Source organism: Hyla sarda, chromosome 9, assembly GCF_029499605.1.
Source record: "Hyla sarda isolate aHylSar1 chromosome 9, aHylSar1.hap1, whole genome shotgun sequence".
Taxonomy (NCBI): Eukaryota; Metazoa; Chordata; class Amphibia; order Anura; family Hylidae; genus Hyla; species Hyla sarda.
Genome location: NC_079197.1, coordinates 177,424,027 through 177,449,545, shown reverse-complemented (window position 1 = coordinate 177,449,545; position 25,519 = coordinate 177,424,027). Strand labels below are relative to the sequence as shown.

Sequence of the window (25,519 nt, the reverse complement as noted above, 5' to 3'; positions counted from 1 at the left end):
AGACAAGAAGTCCCGGCCACACCCCCTCCATTCCTGTCTATGGGAGGGGGGGGGCGTGACAGCCTTCATGGCCCCTCCCATAGACATGAATGGAGGGGGCGTGGCGTCACGAGGGGGCATGGCGTGATGTCACGTCTCCAGTCCCGGAAAAAAAAAAAAGGTTTCAGAGACTGGAGACGCAGCCCCATGTAGAATGCAGGTGCTGCACGGAGATCGCGGGGGTCACCAGCAGCGGGCCCCCGGCAAGCAGACATTTTATCCCCTGTCCTTTGGATAGAGGATAAGATGTAATTGGCCGGAGTACCCCTTTCTGTTTTTCCCCCCCAGAGGGAATGTTCACACTGATTAATTAGTGCGGAATTCTGTGCGCTGAATTACGCGTCCAAAACTAACGATAGTGTGAATGGGTCTTCTGCGGACCTGTTCACACTGCGGAATTTCCGCGGCGGACAATTGATCTGCGCAGAGAACGAACATGTTCATTTTTTGCACGGAAGTCCGCGAGCTCTGCATAGCCACCAATGTTGACGGCGCAGTGCCGCGCGGTCCTACCGTCGAAGTATTTCAGCAGCGGCCACCAGATGGAGTCTCCGCTAGCGGAATTCTGCAAGCGGAGATTGCGTTCACATTACGCAGCGTGAACATACCCAGAGGCTGAAAACCAAACGCTGCTGGAACACTGCTCCCAGAGATTGTTACAATGTGTCAGTATAGGAAACCTTGTTGCTGCATTTAGCTCACAGGGGATCATTCACACTGATACACTGTAACAACCCATTAGCCTTATTTACTGAAAACATAAGGACTGGATTACGGATTCCACGATCAATAACGAACAGGACCGGATCACCACCGCGTCTTGGACGTCTCTATTTATTTTATCAAATGTGAGAAAGTAAAACACGTGAGTTAGGAGGTTAGAAAAAAAGTTTTCTGTGGAGACCTTCATTAACGGGATCCGGGGGCGGCCGCTCAGGATCTGGTGCTGTACAGATCTACATCCTCAGGGTTCGACTGCCCGTGGTCAACAAGCTCCGGTGGGGGCTGAAACTTCATGTCCTTTGGCGACTCTGTAAGGGATATAAAATACAAAGTAACAGGTGAAGGATAAGCACTTTAAATGCTTTGCATTCGCTGACGACCTTCTCCTGTACATCTCCTCCCCGGAGACTTCGCTCCCTGCTCTCGTCTGTGCTGGGGGATTTTGGTAGGTTGAGCAACTACAAGATAAACTGTTCCAAGAACGTAGCTATGAATGTGTCCCTTCCTCCCACTGTTGTCCAACATCTTAATGTACGCACTGGAGAAACAGGTACCCGCACTCACCGCTTAGCTGCTGTAGCTTGACTCCTACGGCTTGCACGGACGATCCGGTGTCAGACTTGCAGCAGGGCGCTCAGAAGCGAGGCGACTGCAGACAAAGTTTCGCGCTGATTGCGCTTCTTCCTGCCTCGTACGAATTTTCCCGTACGAAGTTTCGCGCTGACTGCGCTTCTTCCGGCCTCGTACGAAGTTTCGCGCTGATTGCGCTTCTTCCGGCCTTGTACGAGGCTGGAAGGAGCTCAATCAGCGCGAAACTTCGCCGGCAGTCGCCTCGCCTCTGAGCGCCCTGCTGCAGGTCTGACACCGGATCGTCCGTGCAAGTCGTAGGAGTCAAGCTACAGCAGCTAAGCTGTATTTGGTATATGACTTTGGGCTTTCTGGTTCCCAGCACCCCCGGACTCGCAGGCACAAGGACCCTGGTCTCCCGCAGTGACAGATCGCACTGATCAGCATCCTTACAGGCAGTGACCTGTTATATTTAGCTAAGTCTCTGACTACAATAGTGCCATCTTCAGGATTTTAGTGGTTGCAACATCTAAGTGTGTCTTTCCCACTTCCTTCAAGTACCTGTCCTGCATTGTGGAGTTGAATCTCCTCCCCTTGATTGCCTGGTTTAACCCCTTTGCTCCCGGGCCATTTTTAATTTTTGCATTTTTGTTTTTTTTCCTCCTCCCCTTCTAAAAATCATAACACTTTCAATTTTCCACCTACAGACCCATATGAGGACTTTTTTTTTGCGCCACCAATTTTACTTTGTAATGCCATCAAAGGGGTATTCCAGTGGAAAACTTATTTTTTTTTTTTATGAACTGGTGCCAGAAAGTTAAACAGATTAGTAAATTACTTCTATTAAAAAAAAATAATAATAATTATATCTATCTTTACCCTTCCTGTATTTTCTAGCAGCTGTATGCTACAGAGGAAATTCTTTTCTTTTTGAATTTCTATTTTTTGTCCACAGTGCTCTCTGCTGACACCTGATGCCCGTATCAGGAACTGTCCAGAGTAGGAGAAAATCCCCATAGCAAACCTATGCTGCTCTGGACAGTTCCTGACACGGACAGAGGTGTCAGCAGAGAGCACTGTGGACAAGACAAAAAAGAAATTCAAAAATAAAAGAATTTCCTATGTAGCATACAGCTGCTAAAAAGTACTGGAAGGGTAAAGATTTTTTAATAGAAGTAATTTACAAATCTTAGGTTAGATGCAGGAATCACACCTAAGATTTGTAAATTACTTCTATTAAAAAATCTTTACCCTTCCAGTACTTTTTAGCAGCTGTATGCTACAGAGGAAATTCTTTTCTTTTTTAATCAACTTGGACGTCAATAGCAGTGTAGAGGCTGTATGCACAAGAACCCGTGCTCAGTGGAAAGACAAGTCGTCCAGAAATCTTGCTTAGAAGAAGTAGAGTCACGGCACTGGGTACATTTGAAATTAAAAGCCTTCTTTATTACAGCATGGCAGGTTAAAGAGGAGCTGGACCATAACGCAGACGAGCGCTGGTTTCGCGTGCATTTACGCTTTGTCAAGGCGTTTCTTGGTCCAGCTCCTCTTTAACCTGCCATGCTGCAATCAAGAAGGCTTTTAATTGCAAATTTACCCAGTGCCGTGACTCTACTTCTTCTAAGCATAATTTACAAATCTGTTTAACTTTCTGGCCACCAGTTGACTTATAAAGACCTAAAAAAAAAATGTTTTCCACCGGAGTACCCCTTTAATCATTTCACCACAAAATCTACAGCGAAACCAGAAAAAAAAAAAAAAAATAATAATAATAATAATAAATATATATATATATATATATATATATATATATATATATATATATATATATATATATTTGTGGGGCAAAATTGAAAATACAAAACAAAAAAAAAAACTCCATTTAGTAAATTTTCCGGGCTTCTGATTCTACGCAGTGCGCTTTTCAGTTGAAATGACACCTTATCTTTATTCTGTAGGTCCATACGGTTACATGGATACCCAATTTATGTAGCTTTTATTTTATTTTACTACTTAAAAAAAAAAATTATAAACTACATGCACCAAAATTAGTACCGTTATGTTTAAAATTGTCCCCTTCTGACCCCTATAACTTTATTCTTTCGTACATAGGGATGTATGGGGGCTTATTTTTTTGCGCCATGATTGGAAGTTTTTATCGGGACCTTTTTTATTTTGATGGCACCCTTTGATCGCGTTTTATTCATTTTTTTTCTAGTATATGAAGTGACCAAAAATACACATTTCTGGACTCTGGAATATTTTTTTTTACGCTTCCACCTTTGACCATGCAGTTTAATTAAGATTATATTTTATTAGTTCAGACATTTACGCACACGTCAATACCCCACATATTTTTTATTTTTTATTTTTTTTTTATTTGAAAAAAGGGAAAAGGGGGGCGATTTAAACTTATTAGGGAAGGGGTTAATGCATATTTACTTTTTTTATTAATTTTTTTTACACTTTTTTTAGTCCCCATAGGGAACTATAACATGTAATCTTTAGATTGAATACACTGATCAATGCTTCTGCATAGGAGAGCATTGATCAGTGTTATCGGTGCTCCATTGCTTCAGCCTGACAAAGATGAACGCAAGCCTGGAGCACCGATCAGACGGCAGGAAGGAAGGTAAGAGACCTCCCCCCATCCTCTCAGCTGATCAGCCCACTGAGCTAGGGAACAGAATTAACCGCTTTAAGGCGCCGTAATCAACTTTCCTACCCCTTCCATCTCCTTTCCCACCTCCCCTGCACTGAATTCCCCGTTCCTTACAACCCCCTTGTTCCCAGTTTAGGTTTGTTGTGCTTTACTTGTTTTGGGTGTTAAGATCTGTCGAGGTGGATGAGCACTGATTTGTATCCTTGTCAAAAAACAAAGTTACATCAGGGGGATCCAGAAGCGAAGGACTTTCAAGAGCATTAATACAAAATATAGGTGATTTGAGGGTTTATTGTATTCAGCATTGCTATGCTTGGCTAGTAAATAGTTTCCAGTGTATGGCAGTATTTCCCAACCAGGGTGCCTCCAGCTGTTGCAAAGCTACAACTCCCAGCATGCCCGGACAGCCGTTGTACTATTGCAATAGCTGGAGGCACGCTGGTTGGGAAATACTGGTGTAGCAGAGCTGAGCTGTTGGCTCACTGTTCACTCTTATCTAAATGGCTTTAACCCCTTCAGTACTGGGCCAGTTTTTGAGGTTTTTTTTTTCTCCTCGCCTTATCGGAGATACCCCATATGTTTACATATATTTTTTTTTTATATGGAAGGGGTTAATGTGTGTTTTTTTTAAAACTTTTAACTTTTTTTTTTTTTTTTTAAAACACTTTATTTGTCCCTTAGGGGACTTTTAGGAGGAATCATTAGATTCCTCATAGAGATCAATGTAGTTACACAGAACTACATTGATCTGTGTCCTGTGCGCTCCATTGATAAAGCCTGGTCCAGCTCTATCAATAACAGAGCTACAGCCAGCAAGGAAGCAGAGGTAAGCCCTCCGGTGGGGGGCAATCCACCACATTGGACTAGTGCTGGGCGGTATTCCGGTTCATACCTGATACCGTTTTTTTTCCGTCAGATGATATGAATTTGGCCCCATACCGCTATACCGGTGAGGCCCCACCCCCGAATGAGTTAGAGCCCATGGCTCCGCTCTGCCAGGGGAGAGCAGGATGAGACTCCTCATCCCCTCTCCCCCTGCAGCCTTTTGCCCGCCCGTTCTCTGCAATCAGAGCCAGGGGAAAGCGCAGACTTGTGAAACTGCATCCCCTGGCTCTGATGTTTCCCGGAGAAGCCGCGGGAAGCGGAGGAGGAGGTGAGGAGTGCGCTGCCTGCTGTCAGGGCGGAATGTGTTGAGACGGGGGAGTATGGGAGAACCGCTATCCCGGGCTGGAGTGGCGGGCCTGTGTGTGAGGAGAAGCCGGCCGGTGTCTTTGTGTGGGAGCCTGTGTGTTCCCCGAGCTGGGGGAGAGATGTGAATGGGGTTTTGGTTGAGTGTGCGCTGTGTAGATACTCACTCTTACAGTCCCAGTGCTGCAGCCGCGCTCCTATTGTCTGGAAGGTGTCAGTAATAAACCCCAGTGTGTGAGTCTGTAGAGGCGTCAGCAGGAGCTTGTATAGGCCGGGCCTTCACACTGTCTATTGTTCTGTCACTGCAGAGTAGCTGATCATAGGAACCTTCATTGTCCTGGACACAGAACCCCATGTGTAGTGTTATAGTTCTTCCTTGGGACTCTCCTGCATTCAGGCTCCTACCCCCATAGTGGACTGTCAGTGCCTAAAGCAGGCTTAACCAAATCAGCACAGATCAATGGAGGTCTATGGACCTCCATTGAACTGTATGTGGAATTTAAAGAAAGTGGAAAGTGTAAAAAGAAAAAAAAAAAAAAACGCTGTTTCCCCAACTAGGGTGCCTCCAGCTGTTGCAAAACTACAACTCCCAGCATGGCAGGACAGCCGAAGGCTGTCCGGGCATGCTGGGAGTTGTAGTTTTGCAACAGCTGGAGGCACCCTGGTTGGGGAAACACTGATTGTTCTGACACCCCCCCCCCCCTCACAAATACCTGCAGTAATTTGTCTAAATTATTAGAAAATTAGGTTAACCCCCAGTCCTGCATGAAAAAAAAAAAAAAAAAAACGTGAAATACCGTGATACTTTAAAAAAATACCGTGATACTCATTTTTGGTCATATCGCCCAGCACTACACTGGACCACCAGGAACTGGTTAAAAGGTCCCTTTAGATGCCGCTGTCAGCTTTGACAGCGGCAATCTAAAGGGTCAATAGCCGGCCCGGCTATTAACCAGTTAAAATAACACAACAATTCTGGGGTTTACCATTTTTTTCCCCATTTAGGGCGCATTCACATCACGATTTTACCATCCACTTTCTTCTCACGATTTTTAACTTTGAAGTCGTACAAATCTGCACGCCAAGTCGTATCTATTGACTTCCATTCATTAATGATAGACGACAAATGCATCAGTTTTGATCCGCATCTGATTTTGCGCGATCGGAGGTAAAATCGTGGTTGTCCACGATTTTTCGTCCAGATTCAAAAATCGGATCGAAATCATGTAAGATTTTTTTTTATTATTGATGTCTATGTAAATCATGGAATCGTGTGACTGTGCGATTCTATCAGATCAATCGCACACGATTGTTTTGTACGCATGCGCAGTAGACTTCAAAACACATACACTTCAAATATATAAAACTTTATTGCCATTGGCAGACATATTAATTTGAAAAACAGGATCAGATTTCTATTGAAAAATCGGATGGAATTTTCATTTGTACGATTTTTGGATACGATTTTAAATCGGATAGCAAAGACATTTTTACATAGGATTGTATACGATTTTTTGCAATCCGATTTCGTCCTATTTTATGATCCGATAATTAAATCGTGATGTGAACCCAGCCTTACACTGTTCACCGTGCTTTATCATCAATAATTATAAATATTAAATATTTTAATAGTTTGAAGTGAAAAACTTGGTCCATACACGCTTATCAGATCAGTCATGTGATGGAAGGGGTTAAAGGGGGTATCCAGCAAATCACAGAAATCCAATCATTGGCTGAGGCAGACACCGCAGCTGCCATAAAATTGTAAGATTTTGTTAACCATTTTGCAGCCATTGGCAAATGATCTCATAAAGTGACGTCACAGATCCTGACGCCCTGCGCTGACCTTGCCTGCGCTGGGGATTGTGTCATGCATGGTCACTCCCAGGATGGTTACTGTAATTAGAGATGAGCGAACTTACAGTAAATTCGATTCGTCACGAACTTCTCGGCTCGGCAGTTGATGACTTTTCCTGCATAAATTAGTTCAGCTTTCCGGTACTCCTGAGGGCTGGAAAAGGTGGATACAGTCCTAGGAGACTCTTTCCTAGTACTGTATCCACCTTTTCCAGCCACCGGAGCACCTGAAGGCTGAACTAATTTACGCAGGAAAAGTCATCAACTGCCGAGCCGAGAAGTTCGTGACGAATGGAATTTACTGTAAGTTCTCTCATCTCTAACTGTAATGGTAAGTTTACCTGTGTAGTCATTTGTAGTGCTAGTTTTCTCTGGATCTACAGGTAATGAAGGCTCCGGTGAGGCGGATGGTTCCTGCTCATCTTGCACACCGTGTTTTGCAGGCGACGTCTCAGCCTCTTCTCGCACAACGTGTTTTGCAGGCGACGTCTCAGCCTCTGCTTCACCGATGTCCTCTTCTCTCGTAGTCACCTGTTAGGAACATAACACAAAAGTGGGACTGGCTCAGTGTTCGGAAATCCCATAGGGAGTGAATGCAGCTGAGGATGAGCATATGAGCTGCGGCTCCATTCACTCAGGGGAGATAGGACGTCTGTTCTTGTGTTTGGAGGGGTCCTGGCTGATAAGACCCCCCAGTTATTCTATTAATGTGCATCCAGATCTGCTGCCCCATGACCAAAAATCGGAGTTTCATCTGTAGAATTCTGCTGCAAATTATCTAAAAATTCAGGCCTCTTGGCAACACGGCTATAGAAGCAGTGGTGGGGAGCCTCTGGCCTGCAGGCTGCAAAAAGCAGTGCTTCCCAACCAGGGCGCCTCCAGCTGTTGCAAAACTACAACTCCCAGCATGCCCGGACAGCCTTTGGCTGTCCGGGCATGCTGGGAGTTGTAGTTTTGCAACAGCTGGAGGCACCCTGGTTGGGAAGCACTGGCATAAGGCCTGCAGCATGATTTTATCTAGCCTGATAGTGGTTCCCATGGTAGTCTATTGGGGAAGATGACGGCCTCTAGTGAAGCTGCTTACAGTCACTAGAGGCCGGAAGCATCTCTTTCTCCTGGATCATCCATTGTGTGCATCCTGAAGGTAGAATCAGGAGACAACTGTAGTGAGGGTGAGGTGAGTATGGGATTTATTTTTATTTTTTTACATCTAATTACAGGGGTCCTAACTACAAAGGACTAGCCAACTACAGGCGGTCCTTCCTGCATCCTATATACAAGGGGCAAACTACCTAAAGAGGTAAGATAGCCCCCCCCCAGATTGACCTACGCAAACCTTGAAAAGTAGTTGCAAGTATAAACATCATCAGTCCCAGTAGTCCTAGCCATTATAATAAGGGCATTTAAAGGGGTACTCAGGTGGAAAACAATTTTTTTTTTTTGCCAGAAAGTTAAACAGATTAGTAAATTACTTCTATTTTAAAAAATCTTAACCCTTCCAGTACTGATCAGCTGCTGTATGTTCCACAGGAAGATGTGTAGTTCTTTCCTGTCTGTCCACAGTGCTCTCTGCTGACACCTCTGTCAGGAACTGTTTACTATGGGGATTTGCTTCTTCTCTGGACAGCTCCTGACATGGACAGAGGTGGCAGCAGAGAGCACTGTGGTCAGACTGGAAAGAACTACACAACTTCCTGTGGAGCATATAGCAGCTGATAAGTACTGGAAGGATTAATATTTTTATAAAGAAGTAATTTACATATCTGTAATACTTTCTAGCACCAGTTGATTTGAGCCCAGCGCCTGTTTACCTTGACTTCTTCCGACGAGGCCGGTATTGCTTCTTCTTTCTGAGGTTTTGTTTTCCATAAAGAGCTGACGGATTCGTACGTCCAATGACCAGCGCTGTATAGTTTCTTACTGCTCAACTGTGGAATCAGCCAGAAAACATTATTTCATATATTATTCCCTACCGTCCGCAAAACAACACTACGATGAATGTTCTCATTCACTGACAGCAAGCAGTGATCCAGTCATTTCTCAGGAATTGTCATCTTGGCACAAACCTTCTGCCCAGCACATGGCTCGACAAACAGCATCTACCATAAAATCTCTTACCTTGGCGACGATAACCGCGTGTGCCGGATAACAGACGGACGCACCCAGCGCGGCCAAACCCAGCGGGTACACGACCTTCTTCAACCTAGAACCTATCAAGGGAGGAAGAGATCAGGCGCAAAGGTTCATAACGTTTATGCTCAAGATACTTAGTAACCTTGATAGGAGTCATAAAAAGATACAATGTGTCCAGGATTAACACTTTATGGCCTGGTTACTTCTTTACTTGATACAATGTGTCCAGGATTAACCCTTTATGGCCTGGTTACTTCTTTACTTCATACAATGTGTCCAGGATTAACCCTTTATGGCCTGGTTATTTCTTTACTTCATACAATGTGTCCAGGATTAACCCTTTATGGCCTGGTTACTTCTTTACTTCATACAATGTGTCCAGGATTAACACTTTATGGCCTGGTTATTTGTTTACTTGATATAAAGGTGTCCAGGATTAACACTTTATGGCCTGGTTATTTGTTTACTTGATACAATGGGGGAAATTTATCAAAACCTGTCCAGAGGAAAAGTTGCCCATAGCAACCAATCAGATCGCTTCTTTCACTTTCATTTTTGAAAAGGCCTGTGAAAAATTAAAGTAGCGATCTGATTGGTTGCTATGGGCAACTCAACAACTTTGCCTCTGGACAGGTTTTGATAAATATCCCCAAATGTGTCCAGGATTAACACTTTATGGCCTGGTTATTTCTTTACTTGATACAATGTGTCCAGGATTAATACTTTATGGCCTGGTTATTTCTTTACTTGATATAAATGTGTCCAGGATTAACACTTTATGGCCTGGTTATTTCTTTACTTGATATAAATGTGTCCAGGATTAACACTTTATGGCCTGGTTTTTTGTTTACTTCATATAATGTGTCCAGGATTAACACTTTATGGCCTGGTTATTTGTTGACTTGATACAATGGGGGAAATTTATCAAAACCTGTCCAGAGGAAAAGTTGCCGAGTTGCCCATAGCAACCAATCAGATCGCTTCTTTCACTTTCATTTTTGAAAAGGCCTCTGAAAAATGAAAGAAGCGATCTGATTGGTTGCTATGGGCTACTTTGCCTCTGGACAGGTTTTGATAAATATCCCCAAGTGTGTCCAGGATTAACACTTTATGGCCTGGTTATTTCTTTACTTGATATAATGTGTCCAGGATTAACACTTTATTGCCTGGTTATTTGTTTACTTGGGAACATCCCATACCTGGATGGCCGCTGACTCACTGGGCACCATGTAATACCTGGGAAAATAGATTATTGCAGCGAAGGAAGAGGGAGGTGAGAATCTGGCAGAGATCCTACTCCTCCTACATAATAGGCGCTACCAGATTGTAGAATGTAGAATTCTCTAGTTCTTCCTATAAACATCAGCAACGCATGGTGGAGTGTTTTCACCCAGTGTGCCTCCAGCTGTTGCAAAACTACAACTCCCAGCATGCCCGGACAGCCTTCGGCTGTCCGGGCATGCAGGGAGTTGTAGTTTTGCAACAGCTGGAGGCACACTGGTTGGGAAACACTAGTGTGAACCCAACCTCAATGTGCTGCGGAGATACCGATCTCTTTATATACAGATACCTATAGCTATTGCAGTGACAGCTATTTAAAGGGGTTATCCAACATGAGGTGATTTTAGTACGTACCTGGCAGACAGTATTGGACATGCTTAGGAAGGATCTGCGCTTGTCTTGGGGCTAAATGGCTATGTTGTGAGATTACCATAACACTGTGGCTAGCTTTTTGTGAACTGGGCTTGAGTTTTCTTTTTTTGACTACAAATCCCATAATTCCATTTTCCTCCCTCCCACACATCAGCCACCCCACCCATTGAGACATAAATGAGCTGCATCCATTCAAAAGACCTGTGGTTTTCAATCAGGGTGCCTACAGCTGTTGCATTAGTTGCAGATTGATTTCTCTCCCACCAAGCGATCGCTCCACCCATTGAAGCAGACAGGCTCCCTGTCATCAGCTGACTAGTGAAGTCAGGTCTTGGCCGCATTGCAACCTGGGAAAAATCTGAGACAACAGTCATTTTGTATGCTGTTAAAAATAAATATTGGGGGGGAAATCACAGAAGAATTGTGAGAAAACCGTCACACACAGATACAGACACTATATTATGGACTACACTAACTTTACAGCCCCTGTAGCATAGTCCAAAATAAAAAATATTCCTGGAATACCCCTTTAAGTATTCCCATTATCTTATTATCCTTTGTACTCGCCAACTCACCGGCCACTTCCTTATCATCACAATGTTATTATCATGGTTCTTTCTTATTTCCCCATTCTCAACTTCATCCAAGACATATCTTTAATGGTATAGTCTATGTATATAGGAGGTCTGAATCTCAGCAGCACATGAAGGGATCATTTCAGGCGTTTTGATTCTTTAGAGCATTGAACGAATAATTTTTTTTTAATATTTGGATTTGGAGCTTGTGAAGTATATATATATATATATATATATATATATATATATATATATATATATATGTATATGTATACACACACACACACACACACACACACACACACAATCAATCTATGGAGGAAGAGGAGCACTGTGATAGGGATTCCTATTAAAATGCACGGAATATCGGTATAAATTATCGGCTATCGGCCTGAAAGTTCACAGGTTATCGGTATCAGCTCTAAGAAAACTATAACTGTCGATCCATTCTGCCTTGTTTGCCTATAGGCAGAGCCGACCCTGGTCACCAGTGTATTCTACAAGATGCAGCTTCATGCTGGGAAGTCTCCAGTGTATTCTATGAAATGAAGGGGTAAAGGGAGACAAATATCCTCTACAGAGAAGAGCATGTATTTGATTAGTAGGCAGACTGGGGATCACATGACACAGCTGCCAAAATGAAAGCTTAGATAATGTATGGATGTAACTGAGCTATAATGAAACAGACAACACTGCAGGAATAATGCTGGTGAGTTAAAGGGGTACTCCAGTGGAAAACTTTTTTATTTTTTATTTTTTTAAATCAACTGGTGCCAGAAAGTTAAACAGATTTGTAAATTACTTCTATTAAAAAATCTTAATCCTTCTAGTACGTATTAGCTGCTGAATCCTACAGAGGAAATTCTTTTCTTTTTGGAACACAGAGCTCTCTGCTGACATCACAAGCACAGTGCTCTCTGCTGACATCTCTGTCCATTTTAGGAACTATCCAGAGAAGCATATGGTTTCTATGGAGAATTTCTCCTACTCTGGACAGTTATTAAAATGGACAGAGATGTCAGCAGAGAGCACTGTGGTCATGATATCAGCAGAGAGCATTTTGTTAAAAAAAAGAAAAGAATTTCCTCTACAGTATTCAGCAGCTAATAAGTACTGGAAGGATTAAGATTTTTTAATAGAAGTAATTTACAAATCTGTTTAACTTTCTGGGACCAGTTGATTTAAAAAATAAATAAATAAATAAATCCCTTTAAAGGGAATCAATCAGATTTTACCCTATATAATGCTTGGCAAAGCGTTATCTAGGGTAAAATTGTTGTCCTCACCATCCCCAGGGGACGCTCCTGCCCCCAGGGATGGTGAAGATATGAAGTTGTAAACTAGTCACCGCCGCCGCCGTAAGTAGTCACCTGGGCGGGGAGCTCTTCTCATCTACTCCCGTTCTTCGGCCGGCAGCGACGCCCCCTCCGCTTGATTGATGGGCCGCGTCATTGTTCCGCTCACTGAACAGATGGAGCAGAGCAATGACGCGGCCCATCAATCAAGCGGAGGGGGCGTCGCTGCCGGCCGAAGAACGGGAGTAGATGAGAAGAGCCCCGCCCAGGTGACTACTTACGGCGACGGCGGTGACTAGTTTATAACTTCATATCTTCACCATCCCTGGGGGCAGGAGCGTCCCCCGGGAATGGTGAAAATAAAGATTTTACCCTATATAACGCTTTGCCAAGCATTATATAGGGTAAAATCTGATGATTGGTTCCCTTTAATGGATACAATGTATTTACACTAATTTTAGTGAGCTTCCTAAATGCAAAAGTAAGCAACCCTTTGAATAGTCTTCATTAAACCCCTTCCTGCAAATGAGCATACATATGTGGTGGGCGCATATCCTCATCTGACCTCCAGAGATACAAAATGTATTTTGTAGCAAACTTTTTACCTTTTCTGGCTAAAACCAAGCCAGCCAATCCACTGACGGAGATGATCCCCACTCGTGGCAGAAACTCGGGGGGCGGGTTCTTCAGGTAGGCGTAACTATCTAGAAAAATGGGGGGGGGGGAAATAAAATTATATCATCAATGTCAATGTGGGGGGGGGGGGAGGAGTAGCGTTTCTTAAACAAACTTAAAAAAAAAAAAGACTTAAAAAAGTAAACAAAAGTGGTCAGGATCATATCTTTTTTAATAAAAAACGCAGCAAGCTAAAAAAAATAAATTTTTTTTTACAACTTTTACATTTTTGGCAAAGTTACTTTTTTCCCCGAGGATAATAATAGAAGTCACATTGGGGGGTTATTTATCAATGGTCTTGGCTAGCTAATTTTTTTGGGGTGCTGCCCCAAATTTATCATATTGTCGCAGTGACCGTGAAAAATTTCACGCAGATCTACACCCAGATCATTTTCTGCCGCAGCTTTCAGATCACGTCTATCCTGCTTCTGAGGAGCTTGTCTGTGTGTTTGGCTTTAATTTGTTTTATTTTTAATTTTAAGGCAAATTAAAGGGGTATTCCAGGAAAAAAAACTTTTTTTTTATATATCAACTGGCTCCAGAAAGTTAAATAGACTTGTAAATTACTTCTATTGAAAAATCTTAATCCTTTCAGTACTTATGAGCTTCTGAAGTTAAGGTTGCTCTTTTCTGTCTAAATCCTCTCTGATGACATGTGTCTCGGGAACCGCCCAGTTTAGAAGAGATTTGCTATGGGGATTTGCTTCTAAACTGGGCGGTTCCCGAGACAGGAGTCATCAGAGAGCACTTAGACAGAAAAGAACAACCTTAACTTCACAAGCTCATAAGTACTGAAAGGATTAAGATTTTTTTAATAGAAGTAATTTAAAAATCTGTTTAACTTTCTGGAGCCAGTTGATATTATATATATATATATATATATATATATATATATATATATATATATATATATATATATATATATATATATATATATATATATATATATATATAAAAAAAAGTTTTTTCCTGGATAACCCCTTTAATGTCTAAAAGAAGAAGGTCTGCACGGAGAGTCTCACATTGACGCAGGGCAGGAATTTTTTTTTTTTTTTAATTATTGTTCAGGAGACGGAGGTTTTAGTTGAACAGTATATATATATATATATATATATATATATATATATATATATATATATATATATATTTTTACCTTTCACTTTTTTTTTTTTTTTTTATCACTGTCGGATATATTTTTAAACTTGGGCTCATGAAATTGTTAGAATTTGGCCATTGCTTACAATCTTATTGTTTCTTAATTCTTTACCTTCCTTTTTTTGTAGCTAAAAAAAATAGGTCTGATTGTTTCATACGGACAACTGCTTTACTTTTCATTTGCACATTTTTATTTTTATTTTTTAAACTTTTTATGTCTTTAAAACATTCTTATTCTCTACCTTATTCTCTCTCTTTCACTCCAACTGATGATTTATTATTTTTTGCAAACAGACAGGAGTAGTAATCTTTTTTGGACCTGGTCGGGAGGTGGTCTAGATCTGTGTATTTATTTTTTTTTATTTTTTTTGGGGGGCCAGTTGCAGCAAAATTTGCGCAAACATAAAAAAAACACAGAATATAAATTCGTGACCACTGCATCCGTCACTTTAAAAAATGGTCTAGCAACATCAAAATGTCAAAATGATGGATTTTAGAACTTGGAAAAAAAACGCTTAACAAAAAAAAAAAAATAATAAAAAAATAAAATAAAAAAAAGGCAATTAGCGCAAAAATAACTAAAATTTGGAAATGTAGACCAGAAAAAGCAATAGAACACAATGATAAATAACCCCCATTGTGACTAGGATAGTGCTAAAAACATTGCTTTCCAATAACCCATGATTGATCCACATGGAGCAAATTACAATGGGGCAGATTTACTAATATGAATGCACCAGAATATTATCGCTTCGTGTCTGAAAACCATTTAGAAATGTTCAGCAGTGCCGTAGAGAATGATTGTAGTGGTATCTGCGCAGGCGCGGTGCACTCTGTGGGATCACAGCCATCAGACCCCCACTAATCAGCTCCTTATCCCCTATGCTATAGATGGGGATTAAGCTGAGATGAGTATTTATTTAGGGTGTATTCACACACACACATGATCCTCTGCATATTTTATGCGCAGGATTTGAAGCTTCCTTCAGTTATTTTGTTTGCACTGACCTCTGCAGCAAAAAACCGCAGCCTTAAATCCTGCGCAGGATACTGTACATGTAAATAGACCCTTAGTTCCGTTCACATGTACAGTATCTGTTGTATATTTTCTGCAGCTGATTTTGCTACCCATTGACTTCAATGAGTAGCAAAATCAGCTGCAGTAAATATGCAGCATAAATATGCAGCAGATCCTGTAGCTGTGAACGTACCCTTAGGGCTCATTAACACGGGCGGATCCACAGCCTATTTTACGCTGCGGATCAGCCGACATTGGACCCTACAGTGCTGCCCCCTCTGTACCTGCTCGTGCAGCTCTTACCTTTCCCAAACTGTATGGTTTCCTCCACTCCATTCCTCACTGATCTGCAGGAATTCTACAGGAAGCAGAATGATACAATGTAACACAGGACGATACAAATGTAACCAGAAGATTCATCCCACCCCAAATCAGATTATGACCGGGTCCTTGTGACGTGACAGTCCTCACCTGAGTCCAGGTTATCACAGGCCACACGGCTTTCCGCACGGCAGAGAACGCGCACTGCACGCGGCCCGGCTGTGCTTCAACGAATCGCGACTCTTGTGGAGGAACAACGTAAAGTGACAACTAGGAGGAGAGAAAGGCACGAACGATAAGCCAGGAAATCACTATGGCCTAATGACAGCACAGCGCCCCCGTCAGTTTATGGCTGGCCCTGCGATGTGGTTACCTGCTGGGGGTTCAGACGATCACCTTTGGCTTCACGGTCAGAAACCGCGTAGAAGCCGTAGGAGGAGACGACCAGTCCGGCGGGCACCGCTGCCAGCTTGAATATCTGTATATATAGGGGTACAGCAGTGTATAAATAGATATATAGGGGTCCAGCAGTGTATTATAGCGTATATATAGATATATAGGGGCCCAGCAGTGTATTATAGCGTATATAGATATATAGGGGCCCAGCAGTGTATTATAGTGTACATATATATATATATATATATAGGGGCCCAGCAATGTATTATAGTGTACATATAGATATATAGGGGTCCCGATGTGTATATATAGATATATAGGGGTCCAGCGGTGTATATATAGATATATAGGGGTCCAACAGTGTAGTATAGTATACATATAGATATATAGGGGTCCAGCAGTGTATTATAGTGTACATACATATATATATATATATAGGGGTCCAGCGGTGTATATATAGATATATAGGGGTCCAGCAGTGTAGAATAGTGTACATATAGATATACAGGGGTCCAGCAGTGTATTATAGTGTACATATAGATATATAGGGGTCCAGCAGTGTATTATAGTGTGTATGTATGTATATATATATATATATATATATATATATATATAGGGGTCCAGCAGTGTATTATAGTGTACATATAGATATAGAGGGGTCCAGCAGTGTATTATAGTGTACATATAGATATATAGGGGTCCAGCGGTGTATATATAGATATATAGGGGTCCAGCAGTGTATTATAGTATACATATAGATATATAGGGGTCCAGCAGTGTAGTATAGTGTACATATAGATATATAGGGGTCCAGCAGTGTATTATAGTGTACATATAGATATATAGGGGTCCAGCGGTGTATATATAGATATATAGGGGTCCAGCAGTGTATTATAGTATACATATAGATATATAGGGGTCCAGCAGTGTAGTATAGTGTACATATAGATATATAGGGGTCCAGCAGTGTATTATAGTGTACATATAGATATATAGGGGTCCAGCAGTGTAGTATAGTGTACATATAGATATATAGGGGTCCAGCAGTGTATTATAGTGTATGTATATATATATATATATATATATATATATATATATATAGATATATAGGGGGTCAGCAGTGTATTATAGTGTATATATATATATATATATATATAGGGGTCCAGCAGTGTATTATAGTGTATATATATATATATATATATAGATATATAGGGGGTCAGCAGTGTATTATAGTGTATATATAGGGGTCCAGCAGAGTGCAGCGTGTATATATTGGGGTGCAGCAGGTACATATCTAGGACAACAAGTCCCAGCATTCCCCGCGTCAGTGCCGGATATAAGAGCCTGTCAGGACACATCACTAGCTCCTCTGTAGAGCCGGCACTCACCTTGGACACCATGGCGGCGCCCTCCGCCTCCTCCCGAGCACTCAGGGGGTCAGTACGGAGACCAGCGAGGACCAAACCTCCTCACACAGCGGCAGCGACATCTAGTCACGTGGTCGGGCCTGTCTGAAGACTTACGGTATGGGGCGGGGCTTAGAGCTGTCACTTATCTGTAGTGCCTAATATATAATTCATGACCAGGGGGGCAACCTGGGCAATTACCCACGGCCCCCATCCAAACGGGGGCCCCCAGAACAGCTTTAGGTCCATATTCACAATACTGCATTTTGGCACAAAATCGCGGTAAAATCGCAGCGTCTTTGCCGCGATTTTTAGTAAATAGCAGCAAATTGCAGTAGTGAGAATATAGCCCGAAAGCTACACAGAGCCTATAGACTAGTGTTTCCCAACTAGGGTGCCTCCAGCTGTTGCAAAACTACAACTCCCAGCATGCCCAGGCAGCCTTCGGCTGCCTGGTCATGCTGGGAGTTGTTGTTTTGCAACAGCTGGAGGCACTCTGATTGGGAAATACCCCCATAAACTGCACACACACACACTTAGATTCTTCTAGGACCTTTGATGACATCATCAGGAGTTCTAGCCTATAGGAGTCATCGCAGGTCCTGGCAGATCTTATGTAAATGTGTGTGTTGTCTATGGGCGCCTACAATGGATATAGAGAAGAAGAAAAGTAACATGGTAAAGCATGGTGGGGAGGGTGCCATAGGGATCAGTGTGTATTCACGCCATAGAAATGAGATATACAGCAGGTCAATAGAACCACTAACAGATATTGTGTGGGGGTTAAATTTAATATTTAACCCCCTTAAAGGGCCACCCCCCTTCTAGACATCTTATCCCCTATCCAAATGATACGGCCGTCACGCCCCCTCCCATAGTGGCGGGACCCCCGCAATCTAACATCTTATCCCCTATCCAAAGGATAGGGGATAGCATGTTTCCAACGGAGTACCCCTTTAAACACAAAATATTCAGTATATATCCTAGATTTGGACCTTAGTTTGGTTTGTGTTATGGCCTTAGATGCAGGCGGTGTTCATATAGGGGGGAGATTTATCAAAACCTGTCCAGTTGCCCATAGCAACCAATCAGATGGCTTCTTTCATTTTTAACAAGGCCTCTGCAAAGTGAAAGCAGAGATCTGATTGGTTGCTATGGGCAACTGGACAGGTTTTGATAAATCTCCCCCACTGGTGCCTGATCCGTGATCTAGAACCGTGTATTCTCATCACTAAACAGGAAACCAGTGAGGAGCGTCCCGTGAGGTGAATGTCCGGTTACCTCTGTTTTTGGTATAAAGTATACAGCACTCCATACGACAGGCTGGCAACAATACAGTAGTGCGAACACAGGCATAAAGAGGTGTCAGGTTAGGGCATTATAATGGTATAAGAGACAGAACGGGGGCATTACTTCACAAAGGTGGGCATCATTACAGTGCAATGATAGCGCATATAGGTTTTTGGCCTATGCGAGTAACTACGATTAGGGTGGGTTCACACCACGATTTTCTATACAGTTTTTGGATACGGTTTAAAAAAAAAAACGTATGCAACTGTACAGAAAACCGCGCCCATAGACTTTCCATTCAAAACCGTATGCACCATATTGTATACGGTTGTCTCCGTTTTTCACACCACACGGTCTTTTACTTTTTTTTTTTCTGGACAGAAAACCGTGGCCTACCACGGTTTTTGGTCCAGGTGAAAAACCGTATAGACCCGTATTCGTTTTTTTTTTAACATGGGAGTCAATGGGAACCGGACAGACCTGAATGTGCGTACGGTTCCATCCAGTTTTTACCATATGTTTTTTGACTTTGCACAGTTTTTTTTCTTGGAATTTCAATCAAAGAAGTGAAACTTTATTCATAATGGAGGGAAAAGTTCAAAACGTATACGTTTTTTTTCTTAGAAAACGGATGCAACCGGACATCACTTTTCAAACCGTATACGGATAAAACTTTGTACACGTTTTGATAAAGTTTAGTCAGGTTTTGAGGAATCCGTTTTTTTTAATCAAAAAACCTGAAAAAAAACTGTATTGCAAAAACGTGGTGTGAACCTAGCCTTATTGGTATTTGGCACCGAAAAATTAGATAAACATATATACTATCCCAACGGAAAATAACGAGGTGCTTTAAAACATAACTATTACTATTATTACTGGTAAAACCCACCCTCACTCAAAACGTGGATACCAAACAAAAAAGGAGAAAGAATATAACTCAACATAAAAAATCTTTTCCCAGTCCGCCTGGGACTAGTAGTTCCACTGACCCACGCGGTACAGTACTATGGGGATGTATGCAAGCTGATGAGTAAACACATAAAAAGCTTACACACTATCCACCAGCATTTCCACAAATGGATCCAGTGTATACACGGTACAGTATCTAGGACACATGCAACACTATATTGACACAAGGAGTTTGTCGGTCCTGCACAATAAGAAAGCCCCAGGCCCGACGCGTTTCTGCAGGTACCTACTATATCATGTATACCTGGCACCTGCTTCCTCAGGGGAATTAAAGGGAGCTAAAAAAAATAGCGCATATTTTTAGCTCCCTTTAATTCCCCTGAGGAAGCAGGTGCCAGGTATACATGATATAGTAGGTACCTGCAGAAACGCGTCGGCACTGGGGCTTTCTTATTGTGCAGGACCGACAAACTCCTTGTGTCAATATAGTGTTGCATGTGTCCTAGACACTGTACCGTGTATACACTGGATCCATTTGTGGAAATGCTGGTGGATAGTGTGTAAGCTTTATATGTGTTTACTCATCAGCTTGCATACATCCCCATAGTACTGTACCGCGTGGGTCAGTGGAACTACTAGTCCCAGGCGGACATGGAAAAGATTTTTTTATGTTGAGTTATATTCTTTCTCCTTTTTTGTTTGGTATCCACGTTTTGAGTGAGGGTGGGTTTTACCAGTAATAATAGTAATAGTTATGTTTTAAGCACCTCGTTATTTTCCGTTGGGATAGTATATATGTTTATCATTACAGTGCGGGGCACTAAGAGGAGAACTATTAGGGTACGTTCAGATGAGCGGATTTTCTGCCTGTATTACACTGCGGATCCGCCACTGAAGGACCTCTATATGCTGCCTTTACATGTGCCTTCTCGGATCGGCAATACGGCGCTACATGTAGACACACTGCGATGTGCGAGTCGCCACGCGCATGCGCCACGCATATACTCGCACATCGCGGCAGCTCTCGGTCTGGCTAATTGAGGAGGGGAAGCAGCCGCGATGTGTGCGAGTACACTGCGCATGCGCGGTGACTTGCACATCGCAGTGTGTCTGCATATAGCGGTGTATTGCCGCTCCGAGCAGGCACATGTAAAGGCAGCATACAGAGGGTCCTTCAGCGGCAGATCCGCAGTGTAATACAGGCAGAAAATCCGCTCATCTGAACGTACACCTTAGGCTGGGTTCACACTATTGAAATTCCACCTGTCTACTTGCAAAAGTTTGGTAGAGTGATTTCCGCCCCCAAAGCCTATTTTTCTGTTGCAGTTGGAATTTTGTTATTTCCGCGAGCATTACGCCACTATTCCGGACGGATTTTCCGCCCCCAATTCAAAACAGAAATTTGAAGCAGAAGGGGTACGGTGCTCCAGAACATTTTGTTCAGAACGCTCGGAACAGGAGGCCGTGATCGTGATGTTGTGGCCACGCCCCCTTCACTCATGTCTATGGGAGGGGGCGTGTCTGCTGACACGCCCCCTCCCATAGACATGAATGGGGGGGCTTGGCCATGACGTCACGACCACTGCCGCAGGAACCCGGCGTTTGTTTAGAACAATTGGTGCTGCGGAAGATTGCAGGGGCCCCAGTGGCGGGACCCCCGCAATCAGACATCTTATCCCCTATCCTTTGGATAGGGGATAAGATGTCTAGCAGAGGAGGACCCCTTTAAGCTTTGCGACCCCCAAATTACTGAAGCCAGAAATGTTATCCTGGATGAATTATTACCTTTGTCATGTTGTAGTCACTTGTGGTTTACAAAGCAATTCCATTTACTCACAATAGATGAGATGCAGCGCAATTCAGGGAGCGCAACATAGTGATCATTGGTCACGCATTTCAGGGGCCTCATTTTTAATTTTGCCCAGGGCCTCACTTATTCTTAAACCGGCCCTGACTGTATATATAACATTACTCTATATATAGTGTATACATGACCTGTTATATCTATAGGCTCTATATACTGTATATATAACACTACTCCCCTATATATAGTGTATACATGACCTGTTATATATATAAGCTCTATATACTGTATATATAACACTACTCCTCTATATATAGTGTATACATGACCTGTTATATCTATAGGCTCTATATACTGTATATATAACACTACTCCTCTATATAGTGTATACATGACCTGCTATATCTATAGGCTCTGTATACTGTATATATAACACTACTCCTCTATATATAGTGTATACATGACCTGCTATATCTATAGGCACTGTATATATAACACTACTCCTCTATATATAGTGTATACATGACCTGTTATATCTATAGGCTCTATATACTGTATATATAACACTACTCCTCTATATAGTGTATACATGACCTGTTATATATATATAAGCTCTATATACTGTATATATAACACTACTCCTCTATATAGTGTATACATGACCTGTTATATATATATATATATATATATATATATATAGGCTCTATGTACTGTATATATAACACTACTCCTCTATATATAGTGTATACATGACCTGTTATATCTATAGGCTCTATATACTGTGTATATATAACACTACTCCCCTATATAGTGTATACATGACCTGTTATATCTATAGGCTCTATATACTGTATATAACACTACTCCCCTATATATAGTGTATACATGACCTATTATATCTATAGGCTCTATGTACTGTATATATAACACTACTCCCCTATATAGTGTATACATGACCTGTTATAGCTATAGGCTCTATATACTGTATATATAACACTACTCCTCTATATAGTGTATACATGACCTGTTATATATATAAGCTCTATATACTGTATATATAACACTACTCCTCTATATAGTGTATACATGACCTGTTATATATATATAAGCTCTATATACTGTATATATAACACTACTCCTCTATATAGTGTATACATGACCTGTTATATATATATATATAGGCTCTATGTACTGTATATATAACACTACTCCCCTATATATAGTGTATACATGACCTGTTATATATATATATAAGCTCTATATACTGTGTATATAACACTACTCCTCTATATAGTTTATACATGACCTGTTATATCTATAGGCTCTATATACTGTATATATAACACTACTCCTCTATATAGTGTATACATGACCTGTTATATATATCTATAGGCTCTATGTACTGTATATATAACACTACTCCTCTATATATAGTGTATACATGACCTGTTATATCTATAGGCTCTTTATACTGTATATATAACACTACTCCTCTATATATAGTGTATACATGACCTGTTATATCTATAGACTCTATATACTGTATATATAACACTACTCCCCTATATAGTGTATACATGACCTGTTATATATATAGGCTCTATGTACTGTATATATAACACTACTCCTCTATATAGTTTATACATGACCTGTTATATCTATAGGCTCTATATACTGTATATATAACACTACTCCCCTATATAGTGTATACATGACCTGTTATATCTATAGGCTCTATACTGTATATATAACACTACTCCCCTCTATATAGTGTATACATGACCTGTTATATATATAAGCTCTATATACTGTATATATAACACTACTCCTCTATATAGTGTATACATGACCTGTTATATATATATAGGCTCTATGTACTGTATATATAACACTACTCCTCTATATAGTTTATACATGACCTGCTATATCTATAGGCTCTATAAACTGTATATATAACACTACTCCCCTATATATAGTGTATACATGACCTGTTATATCTATAGGCTCTATATACTGTATATATAACACTACTCCCCTATATATAGTGTATATATGACCTGTTATATATATATAAGCTCTATATACTGTATATATAACACTACTCCTCTATATATAGTGTATACATGACCTGTTATATCTATAGGCTGTATATACTGTATATATAACACTACTCCTCTATATAGTGTATACATGACCTGTTATATATATATATATATAAGCTCTATATACTGTATATATAACACTACTCCTCTATATATAGTGTATACATGACCTGTTATATCTATAGGCTCTGTATACTGTATATATAACACTACTCCCCTATATAGTGTATACATGATCTGTTATATCTATAGGCTCTATATACTGTATATATAACACGAATCCTCTATATAGTGTATACATGACCTGTTATATATATATAAGCTCTATATACTGTATATATAACACTACTCCTCTATATATAGTGTATACATGACCTGTTATATCTATAGGCTCTTTATACTGTATATATAACACTACTCCCTATATATAGTGTATACATGACCTGTTATATATATATAAGCTCTATATACTGTATATATAACACTACTCCTCTATATAGTGTATACATGACCTGTTATATATATATATAAGCTCTATATACTGTATATATAACACTACTCCTCTAAATAGTGTATACATGACCTGTTATATCTATAGGCTCCATGTACTGTATATATAACACTACTCCTCTATATAGTTTATACATGACCTGTTATATCTATAGACTCTATATACTGTATATATAACACTACTCCCCTATATAGTGTATACATGACCTGTTATATATATAGGCTCTATGTACTGTATATATAACACTACTCCTCTATATAGTTTATACATGACCTGCTATATCTATAGGCTCTTTATACTGTATATATAACACTACTCCTCTATATAGTTTATACATGACCTGCTATATCTATAGGCTCTATATACTGTATATATAACACTACTCCTCTATATAGTGTATACATGACCTGTTATATATATATAAGCTCTATATACTGTATACATAACACTACTCCTCTATATAGTGTATACATGACCTGTTATATCTATAGGCTCTATGTACTGTATATATAACACTACTCCTCTATATAGTTTATACATGACCTGCTATATCTATAGGCTCTATAAACTGTATATATAACACTACTCCCCTATATATAGTGTATACATGACCTGTTATATCTATAGGCTCTATATACTGTATATATAACACTACTCCCCTATATATAGTGTATACATGACCTGTTATATATATATATATATAAGCTCTATATACTGTATATATAACACTACTCCTCTATATATAGTGTATACATGACCTGTTATATCTATAGGCTCTTTATACTGTATATATAACACTACTCCTCTATATATAGTGTATACATGACCTGTTATATCTATAGGCTCTATATACTGTATATATAACACTACTCCCCTATATATAGTGTATACATGACCTGTTATATATATAAGCTCTATATACTGTATATATAACACGAATCCTCTATATAGTGTATACATGACCTGTTATATATATATATATATATATATATATATATATATATATATATATAGGCTCTATGTACTGTATATATAACACTACTCCTCTATATAGTTTATACATGACCTGTTATATCTATAGGCTCTTTATACTGTATATATAACACTACTCCCTATATATAGTGTATACATGACCTGCTATATCTATAGGCTCTATAAACTGTATATATAACACTACTCCCCTATATATAGTGTATACATGACCTGTTATATATATATATATATATATGCTCTATATACT

At 40.5% G+C, this 25,519-nt stretch overlaps 1 protein-coding gene across 1 annotated transcript; it reads right to left on the bottom strand.

Annotated features, from left to right (window-relative positions):
* Nucleotides 1-857: 857 nt before the first annotated feature.
* Nucleotides 858-17,780, bottom strand: APOOL (apolipoprotein O like). The gene is made up of 9 exons (XM_056539615.1): nt 17,646-17,780; nt 16,235-16,339; nt 16,012-16,131; nt 15,844-15,898; nt 13,298-13,396; nt 9,155-9,246; nt 8,848-8,964; nt 7,378-7,567; nt 858-1,070 (listed from the first exon to the last, which is right to left on the bottom strand). Exons 1-9 carry the CDS (start codon nt 17,655-17,657, stop codon nt 973-975), a joined length of 888 nt encoding a protein of 295 aa, XP_056395590.1. The 5' UTR covers nt 17,658-17,780; the 3' UTR covers nt 858-972.
* Nucleotides 17,781-25,519: the final 7,739 nt, after the last annotated feature.